Source organism: Barbus barbus (assembly GCF_936440315.1).
Source record: "Barbus barbus genome assembly, chromosome: 13".
Taxonomy (NCBI): Eukaryota; Metazoa; Chordata; class Actinopteri; order Cypriniformes; family Cyprinidae; genus Barbus; species Barbus barbus.
Genome location: NC_136741.1, coordinates 28,260,591 through 28,282,566, shown reverse-complemented (window position 1 = coordinate 28,282,566; position 21,976 = coordinate 28,260,591). Strand labels below are relative to the sequence as shown.

General features: G+C 39.4%; 1 protein-coding gene across 1 annotated transcript in view; it reads left to right on the top strand.

The window, feature by feature from the left end:
• LOC306878833 (receptor-type tyrosine-protein phosphatase T-like) overlaps window positions 1-21,976 on the top strand; it is a gene marked incomplete at both ends in the record, with an annotated part of 257,633 nt that overhangs the window by 81,437 nt on the left and 154,220 nt on the right. The window contains 3 exons of the mRNA XM_079431392.1: window positions 542-623; window positions 2,242-2,357; window positions 3,694-3,868. Of these exons, the coding sequence (XP_079287518.1) occupies window positions 542-623; window positions 2,242-2,357; window positions 3,694-3,868 (373 nt within the window). The remainder of the gene's footprint in view (window positions 1-541; window positions 624-2,241; window positions 2,358-3,693; window positions 3,869-21,976) is intronic.

The following is a 21,976-nucleotide window of genomic DNA, read 5'->3' as shown; positions in this document are numbered from 1 at the left end:
TCTCACCCTGAATAACATGGTGAGAATTGAATCTGTTCGAGTAAATTGAGTCTCTTGTCTGGTCACAGTGAGGCCTTTTTGGGAAGCCAGGGACTCAAGTGCATCCTGTGTCCAGGTTTTGGCAATCTACTTCCAGTCCTTGGCAGCTTTGTGAGATAGGGCATTGTTCAGACCACACATGTCCTCACCACATGGCATGTACAGTATGCCATGCAAACCATGCCAGTCCCATATGTGTGTGGTTGGATTTGTGTTTACAGAGTTTCAGTGCAGATTATCAGATTATGATGTCTTGCTTGAAAAGTTTTCTTGTGCTATCTCTCTTTAAAATGAATGCAAGATGCATTGACATTCAACCATTTTTAAGTGTGCCACAAGTGTTTGGGGTCGCTGTAGGTGGTTTTACAGTTAAAGATATCTCCTGTTGACTTACCAATTTGAATATTTTCATGCTTGAAATAAATTCACCATCTCAGTTCAGACTTTAACAAGCTGACTTGATTTAAACACTTGATTTCCTCTCTCCTCTTCTCTCGTTTAGGTTATTTTTGAGGCAGTATCTGTACAGGGGCATCCGGGGTTCATCGCAGTGGATGAGATGCACGTTTTGGCCCACCCTTGCCGTGAGTACACACACACACAGCGTCTGCTTACTTTCACAGTCTTGGCTACGCTTTAGGAGCTCAGTCTGTCATCTACTGTGAAAAGCACTTCATGTGGATCGAGGGTTGAACAGAGATGGAAAAGGCCAGCAAACAAGCAGGTCTGTGCTGAGGATAAGAGAGAGGGAGAAAGATTGCAGAGCTGAGTGCTCAGACTTCAGGCCCACATCATTCTTGTTGTGACGGGAGAACTTTAGACTTTGACTTCCATTGTCCAAGATATATCTGTGTCACTAATGTAAAGCCAGCAGTGCCAATGAGGAAATGAGGTTAATTCATATTTTAGAAGTGAACATGACCCCTGGACTTATTGTGCATGATTAATCATTGCACGTCATTCCAAAAAAGTTTGACTTCATAAGCATTTTATTCATTATCAAAATCCTTTTCACATAGAATTATGTTTGGTTACAGAAGTAAAATAGGTTTCAAATGACAGATCACATTAAAGAAAAAGTTACCGTGTTCACTCAGATGACATTCCATCAATTTCCGGTGTGTGACTAATATATATATATATATATATATATATATATATCTATATATATATATAATTTTTTTTATTGAATTGTGTTATATCAACAGTTTTTACTTCCAGAGGTGATAACTGACAGGAAATGTAAAGTGTCCATGTATGTAATCATTGCAGACTATTTTAATCAAAGAAAAGTCATTCATCTTAGCAGTTGGCATTGGTTATCTTTGCATAATGCATAGTTTTACATTCAGTGTTTGAAAAACAGTAAATAGTGTATATTGCACATATGTGGTAAACTAGTATTCCATTCAACGCAACCAGAATTTTCAATGAAAATGCAATAAGAACTGAGTTGAAGAAACACAAGCATAGATCTTATCTTGACTTTTTTTTTTTTTTGCTATAATATATGTGGGTAATTTTAAGATTCCTTCATTAAATCTGAGCACCTTCCACATTGTAGCAGAGAAACTAAAAAAAAGAAATCTATATTCTCCGTGACTTTAATTGAAAAAGATTGATATTGCTTTTGTGCAGAAATGCATGCACAGATAATGAAGCTGGCAGAGAGAGTGGGTGGAGACTGCTGAACTGAGACACAAGAGTTCAGCTAGTGCTCAACTTACCCTTCTGACAAATGCACCTGTACATGCAAATGAGAGAATGTTTATTGGAAATAGTATTGAATACAAATGGGAGCTCCTTTAAATTTCTAGTTTTCAGATGGTCATTCTAAATGTGCAATCAGGAAAACAGACAGAAACCATGTTCATCATCTCAAAACAAATACACAAGAACTGAAAGGAACGTTTGGACACTCGTGGAACACTTACAATATCAGAATGTCATTTCATTAGATACAATAAATGACTCTTGCTTTGATATTTTGCAAGGACGTTAGCACACTTCATTAGCTAAAAATTTCACAAACATATATTCACAGTAAAGCATAGCTAAAGCTGCACCTTTTTAACTGTAGAAACACTTTTGGGTCACTGTATAGTTGACCACCAATGTCTTTGGAGCATGTGCTTTATTTGATTTACATGGATGTTGTAAGATGTGTTTTGAAGGTATATGCGTGTTTGTGTTTTTTGGTAGGCAAGACGCCACATTTTCTGCGGCTGCAGAATGTCGAGGTGAACGTGGGACAGAACGCCACCTTCCAGTGTATTGCTGGAGGCAAATGGTCACAACATGACAAACTCTGGCTACAGGTGAGTCATGCACACAACCTCACGCATATGCATTCACATATAATTATGATTATATTTAATATCATTATGTTGTTGTGTGCTATTTCTTATTTTGTTAAACTATGTGCTACCCCCTTTGGCCAGGAGCTGCTTGCAAAAGAGATTTTAAAGTTTTTTTTTTTTAAATCCTGGTTAAATTAAACTAAAATACCTATAGAAACATTGGTGACATATTAAACCTGGTTTGATTATGCACTGAATTTTTTATTTTTTTAATTTACTCGCATTATATTTATGGTTTGGTTTAACCTTATTTCTTTTCTCAAAGACAAAAACAATCATACAAAGATTATTTATTATAAATACCTTTTTGCTAGGACATAATCCAAAATGTAACTTAATGTAAGTCAAAATATATATGTGTGTTTGATTTAGATTACTTACAGCAAATAAAGATAACTTTGAAAGACCTTAATTTTTAAAATAAACATTATATTTAACTGAATATGGGAAGTCGTGGCCTAATGGTTAGAGAGTCTGTCTCGTAATCCGAAGGTTGCGGGTTCGAGTCCCCGGCTGGCAGGGATTGTAGGTGGGGGGAGTGAATGTCCAGTGCTCTCTCCACCCTCAATACCACGACTGAGGTGCCCTTGAGCAAGGCACCGAACCCCCAACTGCTCCCCGGGCGCCGCAGCATAAATGGCTGCCCACTGCTCCGTGTGTGTGTGTGTGTGCGTGTGTGTTCGTGTTCACTGCTGTGTGTGTGTGTGTGCACGTTGGATGGGTTAAATGCAGAGCACAAATTCCGAGTATGGGTCACCATACTTGGCAGTATGTCACTTCACTTCACTTCACTTCACTTCACTGAATAACTGAACTAAACAAGTTTAAACCAGAAACCAAGCTTTTCAGTTTAAGATTTGAAATAAATGACAGTCATTTAGTTTTTTCAGTGTACATGCTCAAAATGTTGATTTTATCCCTGAGCATCTCTATTATGTGTGTGTGTGTAACGTTCACTTCATTTGCATTGGGAGGTTTTGAACCTTGGTCCGAGACACATCTCTTGAGGAAACTTAATAACTTGTTGGAGATTTTTGTCAGCAGGATTTCTAAGCCAGTGTTTGTGTCCATGAAGTCTTGGATAAAATTACTTTTTCCCTTGACTGGAGACTTTAAGCCTCCATCTATCCTGTGCTACAGCTACGAGACATGAAGACATAACACCAGTTCTTATTGTGCAGTGTGTTTTAAGAGCTTGTGCCCCTGTCTTGATATAGCACTATGGTCCACCTTGTAAAACACATTATGTGTGCTTATTGTCACTTGCAAGAATGATTATTTTTCTGTTTTTCAGCAATGGAATGGTAAAGACACATCTCTCATGGTAACCCGAGTGGTGAACCATCGGCGCTTCTCTGCCACCGTTAGCGTAGCGGACACGTCACAGCGCAGCACCAGCCGTTACCGCTGCGTCATTCGTTCAGATGGAGGATCTGGAGTGTCCAACTATGCTGAACTCAGCGTCAAAGGTGCGCATAGATACCTGAAAGCACTGATGCCACTGGTTTCAAAGCAACTAAAATGTGAATGTTCATTTGTACTGATGATGCAATTGCTTTTGGGCCTGTACATGTAGTATTTAATAAGTTCTTCAGTAGTCAAAAACTATTGTCATAAGTCTGGCTGATACTTGGCAACATAAAGAGTTCATTCCAACCTATTCAATTCTATTGGATGATAGACAGTGTCTATGACAACAACTAGCCTCCTCATGTTGATCAGAGAATCACAGCAAAGATTTTTTTTGGGTTGTTTGGCTATATTCAAAACATAAAGGTGCAAATGTAATAATAATAATTATAATAATGTTTTGATATCTGTATATCTCATAATAATGTTATATTCAAATTTTTATGTTAATATTAAATAAAAATGTTATAATAACATAAAAATTTGAATATAACCAAACAATTCTTCTTCTTAATAATAATTATAATATTAATTGTGTGCAATTGTTATAGATTTATATATATATATATATATATATATGATATATTTAGAAAATATTGCATACACATTATCATCATGCAGTGTATCTTCTGATTACTAGAATTTAAATAAGTTAAGTTCAATAAAATTTTAAGTAGTAAGTTTTAAATTTTGATTTAGTGTCGTTTGATTTTAGATTTGTTCATTACACTTCTTAACCATTTTATTTAATTTACTTTATTTTGACAAATCAAGCAGAAATAGTGATTTTGTTAGAATGATTCAACCTTTTTTATCAATGTAAATTTTCCGTTCTCATTGTCTACTACCTGAAAAACGTTTCATATGCAGAAAGTTTACTTTGATTTTATGCTAATTGCCATAGCTCACGTTTCATAAATGTGGCCCAGTGTTCAGGGACATTGGCTTTCAAATGCTGGCGTGCACGTTGAGAGATGCTCGCCAAAACACACACACACAAAGCAAGCCCACAGCCCAAAATACAGCATTTATAACCCGCGTCAGCCGTCAACAGCAGGATTCCTCCTGAATTGTTACCCACAGAATCTTCATTATTTCAGCTAGCATTGCTAACAACTAGTACAGAAGCCTTGATTCTCATCTGTTTCTTAAGATAATGGGGTAGAGCCTCAGCTTTGCTACAGAGCCATTTTCCCACTTAAGCAGAAATAACAAAAAACTTGTTAACGTGGTGACTGGACTTGAGAGAAATGCTAGAATCTGTTTGGCTGTAGCTGTGTAGTGTGTGACATAGCATGGCCAAAAACACCTTTTGTGGTGCCCTTTACCCCTGATAAGATTGGTCTGGGATTCAAGCTTGTCTTCCCATATGACACTTGGAAGTAAAAAAGGAGAAATAACTAGAATCCAACAGTTTCTCAATGCTGCTTTTGGAACAAAGACACGATTAAATCCCTTAATCACTATAGAGACATAAGTAATTGTCCTTAGTCTTTATTAGAAGCTATTCTTCATTTCAGATAGCAATGGATTAGGTAAAATGGCTTTTTTACAAAGTAATAGAACATCTTTTGGCCAATAATTCAACATCCCCTCTTTATTTCTATGTAGAGTGCATTTGTGGCTCACAATCTGTTCAGTTTGAATTTAGGCTGATATGCAATATATCAATGTATTCTCAAAGTTTCAATGTCAAATTAGGTATATGTGAGTGCTAACAGTGTTAAATTAACATTTCGGCACTGTTAAGCGTATTTAATCAATCTAATTTATTAAAAATATGCTAAAATTAGGCTATCTGTTCAATAATCTTTGAATTTAAACAGAGGATGTTGTATTTCTGTGAAGCCATGCATAAAAAGCCATCCATATGGTATTGTATGTATCAGTGTCTGTTAATAAGTTATTAATGTTTTCAAATAGGTTTCCCAAACACTTCTTGCACCCCTTCCGCCATTGTTAGACCAAACTGATTGTCCCATCTAACACCAGTGGTTCAAAAAGATATGTATTTGACTTGCATGCATCTGTACAGATTAAATTCTGAGTTAAAGAATCATTCAAACAGAACTGAATCTTTGACTCAGACAGTAAAAGTAAGTTTAAGGCCTGACAAACCTGCTTTACAGTTGGAACCACTGGAGTTCCCAGGTGTACCCAGCATGACGGCGGATCTAAAGCTTCTCTTTGCAGATGATTTAGCATTGCTGTCGCTGCTAGAGCGAGCACTGCGGGACAGTTTCAAGTCCTGTATTTGCTCTGTAAGACCTGGTTGTCCCAGTATCATTTGGGGAAAAAAGAAAATGATAGAAACTTTTGAACCTCAGAACCCGGTAAAAACTTCACAGAAATCGTTTAATTGTTTGTTAGTGCCTAAAATAGTTTGCATTTACTGTTCATAACTTAAATGTGATGTGACTTTCACTATATGAATATACTACTGTTCAAAAGTTTTCTTTTTAGTTAATAGTTTAATTCGCTAATATGATCAAAAGTAGCAGTAAATGCATTTATAATGTTACAAAAGAAATGCTGTTGTTCTGATCTTAAAATAGAAAACATCTATTTTAAATTAATAAAATATTAGACAATATTGCTGTTTTACTGCATTTTAATCCAATATGTGCAGCCTTTGTGAGCAATAGGAATCGTACTAATCCCAAATGTTTGAATAGTAGTGTTTGATTCATTATATAACTCCAATATATAATTTCAACTGCAAATGGATATATTCTCTTATCATTGTCATCTTATGAAGCTATATTCACAAAGCGCAGGACAGTTGATTATTGAGAATCTACACTGCAAGTAAGTTCATCATTATCCTGTGATGCAATGTGAGGCATGCAGGTACTCTATTGTCAAGGCTGTTATTTGTCATGTCAAGCAGTGATTTATTCTATTAAATTTGCTTGAATTCCTAATTTTATTAAATGCCACTAATGTGTAAATTAACGGTCAGATCACATCTAGAGTTTCAGAGTAGCTAGACCAAACTAGTTCAAAGCTAAATATTTTCCAAATTGATGTGTCCCCTTAATCATGATAAAATGGAGTAGTTAAATTGGCTTTTCACTAAATTTTAATTCAGTGTCACCCCTTTATTTATACGTAAAGTTTCTTTGTAGCACACAATTTTAAAGTTTGAATTTGAACCTACACAGAGGATTTTGTATTTCTTTGAAGTCATACATAAAAAGGATTTGTCTATTTGTTGATATTGTATGTATCCATAGTGTAAATGGTTTTGTTATACACAAGGCCAAACTTTAGTGTCTGAAACCCCATTAATCATGGTAAAATCATTCTAACTTCTCATGGTTTATAATGAAATGGTTGGATCACATGATATAAGATGGCCATGTTCAATTATACAACTATGATTATGTATTCCATAAATCACAACAGTTTTTCACCAGATGATATACAGTAGTTTATTTTTAGCTTATTAGTATGTGAAATTGTAGATTGATTTAGAGTATAATCATGATCTGTGACTCATCCAATCAGATTTTCTTGTACAGTAATGACCCATCTTTGTAGTATTAGTATGCGTCTAATTAACATGCAAATCCAGAAGCTAACAGAGGTGTCAGATATAGTGGCAGCGTGATCGTGTTTCTCGAACAGCGTGTTTGTGGCTTGCTCTGTCAGCAATCACTGCCATCTGGCTTTGCTGAGCACGTCCTGGGAGGGGTGGTGCACGCTGGGGCAATATCCCTCAGGCTGTGAGCGCCTCAGGTGCTCAGAGGGTCCAGTGTCATCCTGGGAATTCAGAGGTGTGTGGATGCAGCTGCGTGTGTGATTAGGGAAGCCAACAGAGGGGTGATGTATAACATCATTTCCCTGGGGAAATGAATAGAGTGGAAGGCAATATGCTGCACAGCACAGGCATGCTAAATGAAATATGCATTAATTAATGCATATGGTGCCAGGGATTCAGTCCAGGGGGAGGAGGTGGGGGCAGCGTGTATGGCATGAGTGGCATCGTTCCAGCCAGACACTGACAATTAATGAAGAGAACTTGCTGGGGGCGTAACTTTTAACGGGAGCTGAGCTGAAAAGGCCAAAAAATTTGACCTGTTATAATTGAAGAAATGCAGACTAAGTGGACCTGTTGAGATATTATTTTCTTAATCAGTTTTTTGGCCTTAACATCCCTAATGAAAGATAAATTCACTGGAGAAGTAAAATTATGCTTGATTAAGTATATTTCTCATACCCCATTGGCAGTGTTTTTCTTGTTCTTACCTCATTAGTAATTAAGAGTTTTTCTTGTTTTAAGCATAGATGCCATTAAATTTAGTTACATTATTACTGTTGTTGCTGTTGTCTACTATTCAAAGGTTTGTAGTTGATTGTTTATGAAAGAAGTCTCTCGCTCACCAAGGCTGCATTTATTTGACCAACAACACAGTAAAGGTCTCTCTACACTGGCAGTGATGCGAAAAAGCTAAATGAATGTTCGGCGAATTGAGTATTCACATCAACGGCGAAACGAATGTCCACATCTTCAATTTGACGCCTACACGGTAGGTGGCGCTGACCGAACTACATCAAAGCTAATACTATACGATATAAAGATATCAAACTCACCATCAATGACAATCATGTAAAAGGGAGAGTGCTTTCAAAGTCCTGCCCACTCTGCTTCCCCAATCAATATTCAAGAACGGAGGAAAGGTCTTCAGACCCACAACCACAGAATCCTTGAAGTCTGTAAGTTTTTTTTCTACTCTATACACAGTACTGTGCAAAATGTTTAGGCCACTAGTATTTTCACCAGTTAAAAATGGTTTTAAGTCAGTTATTTCTATCTTTTGCTATAGTTTGTCAGTAGGAAATATCAGTTTACATTTCCCAAACATTAATTTTGCCATTAATTGTAATAATCCAGTGAATGTCTGACAACATCCAGTGCTCCACACAGAGACCTGATCTGATCATCATCCAGTCTGTCTGGAATGACGTGAAGAAACTGAGACAGACTAAATCCAATAGAACTGTGGCAACATCTCCAAGATGCTTCAAGAAACCTACCTGCAAAGCTACAGTACTGTTAAACGTTTTAGACACTTGTGAAAATATTCTGTAAAATGAGGGTGCTGTCAAAAATAATGTCATAAATAGATTTCCTTTATCAATTAACTTCTATTAACTCCTTTGCATTTAAATCAGCTTTTGCCCTAAGTACACTAGCGCATAGTTTTTCAGGAAGCTTTGCAGAGAGGTTTCTTGAAGCATTTTGGAGACGTTGCCACAGTTCTTCTGGATTTAGTCTGTCTCAGTTTGTTCGGTTTCTTCCAGACAGACTGGATGATGATCAGATCAGATCAGACACCTTCGCCATTGTTTCGGGCCATGCCATTGAAACGGACTTGTTGTTTGAGGCTGTTTATCTGTTTCAAGTCCTTTTATTTGTGCTTAATGTTAGCCACACTAACATCTTCCTTCCTGGGAATTTCTCCAGCATGCAGTATATCATATTGATGGACATGAGTCTCCATGTGTGAAGTATTTGAGGGCAACATTTTTTTCTGTCCACTTGTAACGTTTTAATTTTTTTGTCATATGTCTTGTCTGTTGGAGGTCTCTTTGTTTGGGTTAGTTTTAATGGCACAATGTTTGGACTGATTCTCATGTGGCAATAATCAATTTCATAGTGTTATGATGCTGCAATGTTGACAAAGAATAGGAATCTACAGTACCTAGTTTACAAAGTTTTGTGTTTTAAAGAAACTTATCTACAAAAACCGTTGTTTTATTTGTGTCTGTAGGGGTTGGTGTAACGGTTCGGTGGTTGAGGAGGAATAAGGCGCACGACGAATGTATAAACAAAAAGAGTAGCAGTAATCTTTAATAAGCAGCATCCACACACTTAGTTAACTCAAGATCGGACAAACACAGAGGGAGAACTGAGGACTTATAAAGGGAGAGGAACAAACGAGGAAACAAGATGATTAATCAAACACAGGTGAAGAATATAACTAATTAACAAAACTAGGTCATGAACTAAAACAGGAAAAACCAAATAAGGGCAGAAAGGAAACTAAACAGAAACAGATATGTTACAGTATCTCCCCCTCCCGGAAGGTGCGTCCCGCACCGTAACAGTAACATCGGGGAGGGGGGGCGGGCGTCCTGGAGGCTGGAGCAGGACCAGGATATGACAGGGAAGCCTCCAGGACGGATCAGGAGCCTTGGGATGCCATGGCAGGACTGGAGATTCGGGAGACCAGGGTGGATCCGGAGCCTTGGGAGGCCATGGCAGGACTGGAGATTCGGGAGACCATGGCGAATCCGGGGCCTTGGGAGGCCATGGCAGGACTGGAGATTCGGGAGGCCATGGCGGATCTGGAGCCTTGGGAGACCATGGCGGATCAGGAGCCTCGGGCGACCATGGCGGATCTGGATCCTCGGGCGGCCATGGCGGGTCGGGGTCCTCGGGCGGCCTTGGCGGATCGGGGTCCTTGGGCGGCCTTGGCGGATCGGGGTCCTTGGGCGGCCTTGGCGGATCGGGGTGCTCCGTGGCCTTGGCCCTTGGCCTGGCCACACAGACTGAGACTATATGGCCCCCCCCCAAAATTTCTTTGGGAAAGTTCCCCTCTGGGGGCCACATTGGAGGAGCGGACTTTTGGGGGCGCTCTGGAGGAGCGGACTCTTGGGGGCGCTCTGGAGGAGCGGACGCTTGGGGGCGCTCTGGAGGAGCGGACGCTTGGGGGCGCTCTGGAGGAGCGGACGCTTGGGGGCGCTCTGGAGGAGCGGACGCTTGGGGGCGCTCTGGAGGAGCGGACGCTTGGGGGCGCTCTTGCAGCGCGGACATTAGAGGGCGCGCTTGCCGCGCGGACATTAGAGGGCGCGCTTGCCGCGCGGACATTAGAGGGCGCACGGGAGGTGCGGGGCTGGACGGGACCAGCGGGAACTCAGGTGGGCTGGACGGGACCAGCGGGAACTCAGGTGGGCTGGACGGGACCAGCGGGAACTCAGGTGGGCTGGACGGGACCAGCGGGAACTCAGGTGGGCTGGACGGGACCAGCGGGAACTCAGGTGGGCTGGACGGGACCAGCGGGAACTCAGGTGGGCTGGACGGGACCAGCGGGAACTCAGGTGGGCTGGACGGGACCAGCGGGAACTCAGGTGGGCTGGACGGGACCAGCGGCTGGACGGAACCAGCGGGAACTCAGGTGGGCACTTGCGAGGTGCCGGAATTGGTGGGCTCAGACGAGGAGCAGGCACAGGAAGGCACTGGCGAGGGGCTGGCACTGGAGGGCGCTTGCGAGGAGCAGGTACTGGATGGCACTGGCGAGGAGCAGCCACTGGATGGCACTGGCGAGGAGCAGGCACTGGATGGCACTGGCGAGGAGCAGGCACCGGATGGTACTGGCGAGGCGTAGGCACTGGAGGGCACTTGCGAGGCGTAGGCACTGGAGGGCACAGACGAGGAGTAGGCAATGGAAGGCACTGGCGAGAAGACATGGGAGAAAGAACGGGAGCCGAGAACTCCGGAGGAAGAGCCTCATCCATTAGCCCACTGTCCTGAATCGGAGGACTCCTCAGAGGCGTAGGCGGTGGAACCCTTTCCATCGCAGCCGGCGCAACGTTCATCGCCCTTTTCGGCGGCATCCTCCTCGCCGCGGGCGGAACTGGGCTGAGAGCCTTTCCAGTGCTACCGATGGTAAGGGGACGATTGGAACTGGACAGGCGGCTCGGACCGTTGGCACGGTATGCGGAGGTCCTTGGCGGGAGGTGAGCTGGCGCGACGGGACGTGCTTCAGCGGAGACTGGGTAGCGAGACCGAAAACCCTTCACTTCCTCAACTTCGAAGATTGATCCATTCAAAAATAAAATAAGATTAATTAATTCGACCAGGGAAAAATCGGAATCAGGAAACTCACATCGGATAGTCTCGCTGTCCAGCCCCAGCAGAAAGCACGCACCCAAAGAAACGTCAGGCCAGCTCAGCTGGTGAACAAGCTCAACAAAATCCTCCACATACCGCTCCAACTTCCGACCAGCCTGCCGCAAACCCCACAGCTTGCTCTCAGCCATAGACATTACTGTTGTCCTGTCCTTTGTTGTGGAGGTCCGATCTTCTGTAACGGTTCGGTGGTTGAGGAGGAATAAGGCGCACGACGAATGTATAAACAAAAAGAGTAGCAGTAATCTTTAATAAGCAGCATCCACACACTTAGTTAACTCAAGATCGGACAAACACAGAGGGAGAACTGAGGACTTATAAAGGGAGAGGAACAAACGAGGAAACAAGATGATTAATCAAACACAGGTGAAGAATATAACTAATTAACAAAACTAGGTCATGAACTAAAACAGGAAAAACCAAATAAGGGCAGAAAGGAAACTAAACAGAAACAGATATGTTACAGTTGGATGTAATGTGTAACAGTAGCACCCATTCAAAAATTGTTTTAAAAAGAAATGTGAAAACTCTTGCATTTGTTGTTATGTAATTGTATTACAGAAAAATAATAATTGTACATTCCTTTGTGATTGTTATTAATTATTATTGGTAATATTGGTAAAAATAAAGGTAGCAAGGCAATGAGACAACAAATAACCCAATGTTTAGGTTATGTTTAACCTAGAACACAGTAAACCTGACCCACTGATTGGGTCAAATAAACAACCTAGCATTCTAGGTCAAATGGTTAAACCCAGCACTTGGGTCAAAACAACCCAGCGCGTGTTCTGTCCCATAGTTACCCAGCGGCTGGGTTAAGGTTAGGTTATTTTTTAAACCAGCATTTTTAGAGTGTATGAGTGTGTTTGCAGGCTTAGGGAGCGTGGGGGAGTAACAAACACTGAGAGAGATTAAAACTGTGAGTTTTATAAATGGGGTGCTTGCAGAGGGGTGCAGAGGTCATTAATAACCACCAGCTGATGGCATAGAAATAGAGATAGAGAGAAAGACAGAGGTGCTAGTAATTGTGATGTGAGGGTACCTTCTTGCTGGTGACCATGGAGAAAGTCCCATTATTTGCCATTTTCTTCTCATGTCTCTTTTATTTGTGTTTGCTTTTGCTCTCTCAGGATTTCCTTTGTAAATATGTTTCCCCTATGCGTGCCTGTATCTGATTTTTTGATTGCTTTCTCAGCCACAGTAACATTTTATTGCTCACAGGTTGCTCTTTCATAGCTCAGGAGTTTTAATGAGTTCACAATTATGTTTTATTGCAGTACTTGGAAGGCAGTAGAGTAGATATTCCTCAAACAGTCTGGTTAGTTTGTTCTGAACTCCTAACCTTAAGTGTAAAACCTCTGCAACTAATTGAGCCTGAATCGCAAGCCATTATCACTACATTTTTTAAACTTTAAGATCCATTTTGGTTCTGCTGAGTGTTATAGGCTTATTTGTTATAATGATTGAAAATCTCCCATTGTTTTCACTCATACTGTTGAATGAACACATTCACACTGGCAAATGTAACTGATGTCATTGTGATGTTTGTCTACAGAATTGTTATTGGTATTTGATTTGCATACTGAATTGTGATTGGCTTGACATTCTTGCACAATGATGAGGTTTTCTTTAAATAGATCCAAAACCTGAAACCTAAGCTTACCTTAAAAAAACCTAAACATTGTTACTTTACCTCCATTGTTTGTACTTTCAGGAAATGCAAATGTAGTTGAATCACTATTTTATTTATATTTTGTAAGATGATTCTCCTGAAATTCATTTAGGCGAATATACACAAATTAGATGATACAGTAAGACAGATCAATTTGTGATTATAGAATGTTATACAAATGTTTATATTGGGATCTCTTTTGACTTTTGATTGCAGACTTTGGTATCTTTGCCAATATGAACGCAGTTTGAGACTTTGTTGAGGTCTCTTATGAAATTCCACAAGAGAAACATAGCAGATGATTACTGAGGTATTTTTTCTCTTAGGATGAAGAACTAGACTTCTGATTTGCTGTCTATTTTATCTCTTTTAGTCTATGAGCAACAATTGAGATGTCTTTTGTGATTTATCTTTCCTGTGGGCAGCACTTTCCTGTCATTACTCTTTGTTTCTGTCTCAGACACATTTGGACGTACAATAATTTTCATCTGCCTGCATTATCATCTTTATTTCCTTTTTTCCTCTTCCATTCCTGTTTTCTTTATCTCTACTTCAAGCCTATGTGGTGTCAAAGCTCCCCCGTTTTTCATATTTAATGTATGCTAATCTGTGTTAAGTAATATTCATTCTGACAGTCATTTCACTCTCTCATGTCCTCTCACAATCTCACCCTGATGCAATTTTAACCCAAAACCCTCTGTGCCTTATTAGCCCATTTATACATATTTGCATCACAGTGTCAGAGGGCGAGAGATGTGGGAGAAAGAAAACTTTTAGATTCATTCTGGAAGAAACCATTTACACAGGTTATTAAAAAATCTATGGGTTAAATTAGGATTTTGGAGGTGGGAAAACCCATTAATTTCAGTTTGGATCTTGGTGGTTGACAAACAGCTTCCCTCAAAATAATTGAAATGATATATATCGGTCAAATGTTTACAATAATTACAATTCTTTGATGTTTTTGAAAGAAAGAAGTCTCTTATGGTCACCAAGGCTGCATTTATTTCTTCAAAAATACGGTAAAATCACTTTTTTGTACAATCCATCATTTAAATTTTTAGGGTAAATAATTTAAAGTAAAATAAAATAAAGTAAAATAAAATAAATAAATATATAGCCACACGTGTGTGTGTGTGTTTGTGTGTTTGTATATATTGTATATATATATAGATTAAAATTAATACAATTGCCATATGTTTATAGAAATCTCTTAAAGCCTTACTGACTTCAGTATTCTGATATAAATATGAACTCTTCCTGAATCTTCACTATCTCTCAGTGAATCACAGGTCTATGCTCAGTAATCTCTCAGTGTGGTGGAGGCTGTGCGCTTGGCTAGTTAGCATGCAGGTCTTGGCGTCCCCATGGTTCATGAAACCCCTCTCTGCCTCTGACAAGACAGGAGGCCCCCAGAGGCCCTTCATCCACACCACACTCTCCCCACAGACTCACATCAGCAGAATAATAGCAAGGTCTGTGCGAATGACTGTGTCCAGTACGGCCTTATTGATATGCTGCTGGTCAGCGTTGGACCTTTCATGTGAGAGTGAATGAAAGAGAATAATATAGTGTTGATATAGCTAATGGATTCATAGACAGAGGGATGGCCTCAGGTAGAGGTGCTAATGACAGGTGACAGCTGTAATCTGGGACTGTATTCTCTGTTTAGTATGATGTCCGTGTAGTTGATTAAGGGCATGTGGGGAATATTAACCTAGTGTAAAAGAATGCAGTAGACTGCTTTCTCAATTCAATTCTAATTTCTGTATATTGCCCATTATAGCATAACATAAAACTCTACTTTTAAAAATAAGATGTATTTTTGATTTCCAGGGCAAAAGCAGTTGTTTTTTTATTTTATTTTGTTTTGTTTTATAATGCATTGTACAATAGTATGAACATGCCTGGATGATAATTTTTTAAGCGTTTTTTCCCCCTTACATTTTGTATGAAAAATTAAGTGCTAATGATTTTTAAGCTCTTTTGGGCCAAATTTAAAGGCAAAATTCCATTTGTTCTTTACATGTTTCATTTTAAATGTATTTTAGTATATTTAATGTATGTTTTACCTGAAACAACCAAATATCAAACTCTATTGGAAATAATTGTGAGCTGCTACTTTGTGACATGCACTGTGCAGATTTTCAGCCTATGTAGAAGTTTTTTTTTTTTTTTTTTTAAAGTGAGATTCCATGTTACCTTAGAAGTCAGCTGTCTAAGTAGAAAGCTTCCTAGGTTTTGGAACAGAGCTTGTGGGTGGTTTCAGGATATTGGATGGAAATACAGTGAGTTTGCAGCTTGTGCGTGTAGAGTTTCAACACTAAATGTCTGCCAACATCGCTGGTCTGTGCGTGAGTTGTTTATGTGTGTGATGGTGATGCGGAAAGCACTGTGTTATCAACACACAGACAGAGAGAAGTATTAGTGAAGGATTTTGGAAGTCTGTGTGTGTGTCCGTAGACTGCCTGTGAGCGGCCTTCACTACAGAAATGGATTAGAGCGCAGTAATACTACAGCCCAGATAAGCAGGAGCCGAGGAGTTAGCACTTCAAACACTCGCAGCGACTTTATTTGTCTGTGTGAATATTTATTTATTTAGTTTGTATTCCATTGCCTCTTGATGCACTGCTCTCCAAGTACGCGGCACTTCAAAGTATATGCCGCGTATGTGCATTGAAATACATAGCATTTTCACAGACTCTCTATCTCATAGGAATACAGTTGTTCAGTTTCCAAAACAGTCAGCTGCCAACCTAGAAAGCATTATAAGGCACCGCAGGTGAGCTATCGCCACAGAGGCTGCAGAGAGAGTATAAGGAATGTGAGACGGACCACTTGTAACAAAAAAAATTAAATTGGAAGAATCATAAGACTCAGTATAGTGGCTATAGGAATGTTATGCCTTTCTGTTAACAGAGCCATTTAAGATTAATTTATGATACTATTACTGTTAGATGTTATTGCTCAACTGAAATATTTGAATAAAACAAGAAGTATAGCTGTATTTGTATGTATATTACCTAGGTAGAAAATAACCAAGAAGGTCACAGAGTGAACTGTCTTGTCTTAGTGGGACTTCAAGAACTGTTGCAGGGTAGTTTAATTACGCAGCTTCTATAAGATACTTCAAATGTTGCATTATGCATATACATTGCAGAGAAAAACAATTCATACCTTGTCGCAAACTCAGTGAAGTAATTAATTCAAGATTGCGTTTAAGTCTATAAAATGATGATGATGATGATTTTAAGCATACTTGATAAAAACTTAATTCCCAATATGTGTATTATGCTTATAGTAATGTGTCTTGCAAGTTGGATATATAGTACATCCTACTAATATATTTATATTTATATTAATATATATTATGTTATATAGCATATCTCAACTGCTTGTATCATCACAAAAATGTAAACCATAATATTTCCCAGCTCTAATTGCCTAAATGCCACTATAAGACGTGAGGATATTAAGATATTCTAAAAGTTAAAATAAAAATTGTCTGTAAAGCTGCTTTGAAACAATTTGTATTCTGAAAATATATAAATAAACTTGATTAGCATCATGCTAATCAGGGTCTTGGCAGCAATTTTGAGTAGTTTTATTGTGTGCTTCACATAAGCAGCACTGTTTGTGTAGCAACTGAACATTTGTAGTTTGTTCCAAATTGGTCACATAGGCCCGAAACCTACACTATGCAAATGCATGAACACAAATGCCTATAGCTATCAAACACGCAAGTTTGTGTTGTATTCTATAATGCACACTAATGTAAACTGCCATCTCTTACAGTCAGTTTTCTGTTAAGGGTCTGCATTTCTGATCTTATGAGGCTCCAGTTAGGATATGTAGACAGCATGCAGTAAGGCAACTCACTAGATTTTGGAACAGATTTTTGTGTGTGTTTGTGTGTGTGTGTGTGTGTGTGTGTGTGTTTTACGTCTCACTGAGTCCAGAGATGTTTCTGGAGCAGAATTTTGAATTTTATGCACAGGTGTCCTCAGCATGCCGTCTTTGAACAGCGCCGGGTTTGTGAATTCAGTCTAGCGAAAGACGTCTCCTCCCTTATTTTCACTCTCTCCCTCTCTTGTCGTTCGTTCCCCATGCATTTCTTTCATTTGTCCAGACCTGAATGCACTACTTCTGAAAGAGGGTTTGAAGAGCCTTCACTCCTCTCATGCTGTTCTTACTCCGCTTGTATGTTTACAGCGTTCCTCCTCTGTATTTTGCTTGTTCAATGCTCTTCTACAATGCTCAATATGGTGTTTTGATTAAAGCATTCTTTGAGGGCATCCAACGGAAACCTTTCTAACACCAATGCACAACAACAAAAAAAATAGAAGGGAAATTAGTTTTTAGATGGAAGGAAGAAAAAGCAGGAATTGTGGTTCCTCGCCCTGACAAAGAGAATCAAACCTCCAAAGAGATACTGCATCAAGGGATAAGGGTCAGGTTAAAGGCACAGACTGCATCTCTCCTGGCATCTCTCATCTGCTTCCCCTGAGCCATTTTTCTGAGGTTTGATCCAAACAATAAAGCGAATGAGTCGAAACAACTGTGTGAGTCACTCGGAACTGTTTCCCATGAGGCTGCAGGTATGGAGGATGTATCTTTGTGGGTGCTGCTGTAATCTTGGTGTGCAGAGAGCTTGCTAGTCCTATGGAGAGCTTTGCAATTGTTCTGAAGTGCTTCTGTGATTGTTGAAACAATGTGATGCAATTGTTAAATGGAATGAAAATCTGAGGATGTTGCTCAATACTTTTTTGTGATGTTATTAATGCTTTGGGGTTGTGTAATATATTAGACATTATTTTTCAATTATGCTAGCAAAATTCATCTGATTTGGAAGAGCTTTAATTGAAGCCAAGTTGAAGTTTAACGTTTGTAGAGCTGGAACGTGAATATGCTCAAGGAAACATTCAGCTGATCAGAAGTGACAGTAAAGACTTTTACATTATTACCAAAAATCCAATTAAATGTTGTTCTTCTGAACTTTCTACACATCAGTGCATCCTGAAAAAAGTATCAAGGTTTCCACAAAATTATAAAGCAGCCCAACTGTAACACCTAAGACTGGAGTAATGGCTGCTGAAAATTCAGCTTTGCATCACAGAAATAAATTACCCTTTCTAATATATTTAAATGGAAAACAGTTATTTAGAATTGCAATAATATTTCACAATATTACTGTTCGTACTGTATTTTTTTAACATATAAATGCAGCCTTGGTAACAGAAACCATAAAAACTTTTGAATGTTGAATGTAAGGAATATATATAATTTTACAGCCAAAATAATATAGAATCATAAATACTAATTTATCATCCTGCAAGTGTGTACGCAAGCACAAATGTGTATGTATCAGATTTTTGCATCAGTTAAATTGTGGATATTAAAAAACACTGTGGTTTTAGATTAAATCTTTCTAAACTTTCTAATTCTGTAGCCATATTCTCTCTTTCTCGGTTTCTGTTGAATTGGTTGTTCCGACAGGTGAGAAACCAGATTGCAATTATTGTTGTTTCACAGCTACAAATTCCCATTTGACGGTGGAGCTCATCTTTCTCTCCTCCAGCTCTGCTATCAGACAAACCCGGTGGGCTTTGATCAGATAGCAGGGTGAGTTTTCTGGAGATTTCTCGCAAATCCAGCTGGTTTTAAAACCTCCCTGCGGACACCAGGTGATAAAGGATAAAATTACAGGGGCGCTTGGCCACATGGACACGCATACACCTGCACAGGGACTCCAATCACCACATTGCTTCTAATATTCCTGAACGTATGGCAGAGTATCAGTGGAAATGGGAATGAACTTTGTGTATCAAGGGAATTTGATAAGAAAAGAGTATTTAGAATTGTGCTCTCTCGCACACATGAACTTCTACACCTGAAATAGTAAATAGTGTCTGCAGGAAGCCTCTTATGTCTGTAGAAAATAGGTTTTTCCTGGAGTGAAAGGGACCCCTGGTGAACGGGTAATGCTCCTTTTGTTATCTGTATCCATACTGTGCGGTTGTGTCTAGCCTGTCTGAGCCTAGCATATTTCCTTATTCATTCTCATTCCATCTCTTTGAGAGAATATACTGACATAAGAAATGGAGAACTTTAGAAGTAGGTGAGATGAGCTGAAGCCTTTGTGTCATTCATATATTTGTTTTTGTTCTGCCAGCATATTTATATACAAGCCCTCCCTCACTATATTCGAGCACTTGCAGTTATTAGTTGTGATACCACAATTTCTTATTTCTTTGTCAAGACTGTTGCATCATCCTAAGCAATATGTGATCTGAACGGGACTACAAAGTAATTAATAGACGTCAGATGTTTTAACATTCCTATAATGAACATATGTTGATCTCTCTAGTGACGTAGCCACAAACCACTGTGCTAATCAACAACCAAATCGTCAAGGCTGGAAGCTCAAAATAGTTTGTAAATCATCCGAAGTACAATAACACTCAGCCAATCATCAACAAGCAATCACCAAGATTCAGCCAGTCATCAGCAGCATCCAAACCTCATTTAAATCCAGCTGCAATCATAAACGCTCAATCCAAAATCACTCTAATCGCCGGGTTTATCAACTGCAGGACCATAAATGCCCACGCCAGGACAATGTGCCGACATAAAGCCTGCTGAAAATGCATTAAACGATGGAAGTGTATTAATGGTTTGAACAAAGGCACTACTTCAAAATTGCAATTTAGATGTGATGGCTACCTTGATGAACAACACGCTGGAGTCCATTCATATGATAAATAAGACATTATCCATAGGCAATATCTCATTTCACTCTAAGTGTTGATGATTTGTTTTGCAGTCATTATTACTGGGATTTACCAAGGTAAATTATTGGTCATGCTTATGGTTAAGGATTTAAACAAACCCCTATGCTTAAATTAGACATATACACATACAGTATATATTACACATATATTAGTTTCCTTAGCCAATAAAATGGGCAAGATATCCAATAGGCTTGCATTAAATGAGGGACTCGTTTAAAAAACAGAATATTATAGAGACTATAGGTGGACAGTATTTGCAGAAAATGTTTTTCCTTTTTCTTACCCTCCTATATTTCTTGTCTTTTCTCTGTGGTAATCTCTGTTTACTTTTTATTATTTCTCCTTCCTTTCTGTTATCTTTTTTATTTTCTCCTACCTTCATTTTCCTTTTAAGCACTAAATGCTCTTAAGCGTCAGAGGTTGATGGGTCACGTCTAAACTCTTCTCCAAGCCAGAGCGTATCCTTTACGGGCAGCTGAGGGAGTCAGTGGTTATCAGCTGTGGGTAAATGGGCTTTGGTAATCTGGCTCAGTTGATTACATGGCACAGTAGAGACAGCAGCCTCTCATTAGAGTGGGCCTGGGTGGCTCTTCCATGCTCGGATGAACCTTCATGCACTGCTACTCACCTCTAACCCTGGATTAGTGTCTGTCTGGACCCTCTCCTGCTGAGAGAGAGTGCCAAAAAGACGATTAGAAGATGGAAGGCGGAATCAGAAAGAGAGAATCAGAAAGAGCTTTATTGCTAAGAAAGAAAGGATACAATAAAGAAAATTATTCTGGATGTATTTTTTACATTGAATACATAAAAAATGAATTGAGGAAACAATATTGTTTGAATGTTATATTCACATTTTATGAAGAAAATGTTTGGGTGGCTAGCCCAGGTCATTGCTAAGGTGTTCCAGGTGGTTGCTAAGCCATTATGTGGTTGCTGGGGTTCTTTTTCTTATTTACTTGAAATAAAGAATCATGTAGAAGGAAGGAAGGAAGTGGGAAGAAAGGAAGGAAGGAAGGAAGGGAAATTGGGAGAAAGGAAGTATGGAAAGAAGGAAGGAAATGGGGAGGAAGGAAGAAAGGAAGGAAGGAAATTGGGACAAAGGAAGTATGGAAAGAAGAAAGGAAATGGGAAGGAAGGAAGGAAGGAAGGAAGGAAGGAAGGAAATTGGGAGAAAGGAAGTATGGAAAGAAGGAAGGACGGATGGAAGGAAATGGTGGGAGGAAGGAAGGAAGGAAATGGGGAGGAATGGAGGAATTAAGGAAATGGAGAGAAAAAAAAGGAAGGAAGGAATAAAGAAAGGAAATGGAAAGCAAGGAAGGAAATGGGGAGGAATGAAGGAAATGGGGAGGAAGGACGGAAGAAGGGAAGTAAATGGGGAGAAAGAATGGAAGGAAATGGGCTGAAAGAAGGAAGGAAATGGGAGAAAGGAAGGAAGAAATGAAGAAAGTATGGATGTAAGGTATGGAAGAAAGGAACAAAAAAGGATCAAGCTATTAAAGAATGGATGTAGAAAGGAAAAAAACTGGAAAGAATACCGAAACTAAGAAAATGAGGGAAAAGAAGGGGAAGGGAAGAAAAAGAGAGAGGAAGTAGGACATAAAGGAGGGGAACAAGTTGAAGGTAGGAAAGTAGTAAGGAAGGAATCAAGAGCGTAAGGATGGAAGGGAGTAAACAATGAAGGAAGGAAGCAAGAAAAAAATAAATATCGTTTACCTTTCACAGGTTTGAGGGTAAATCTGAGGTACTCAAAGGCAGTGAGACAAAGAAGGAAGAGACAGGCAGAGAC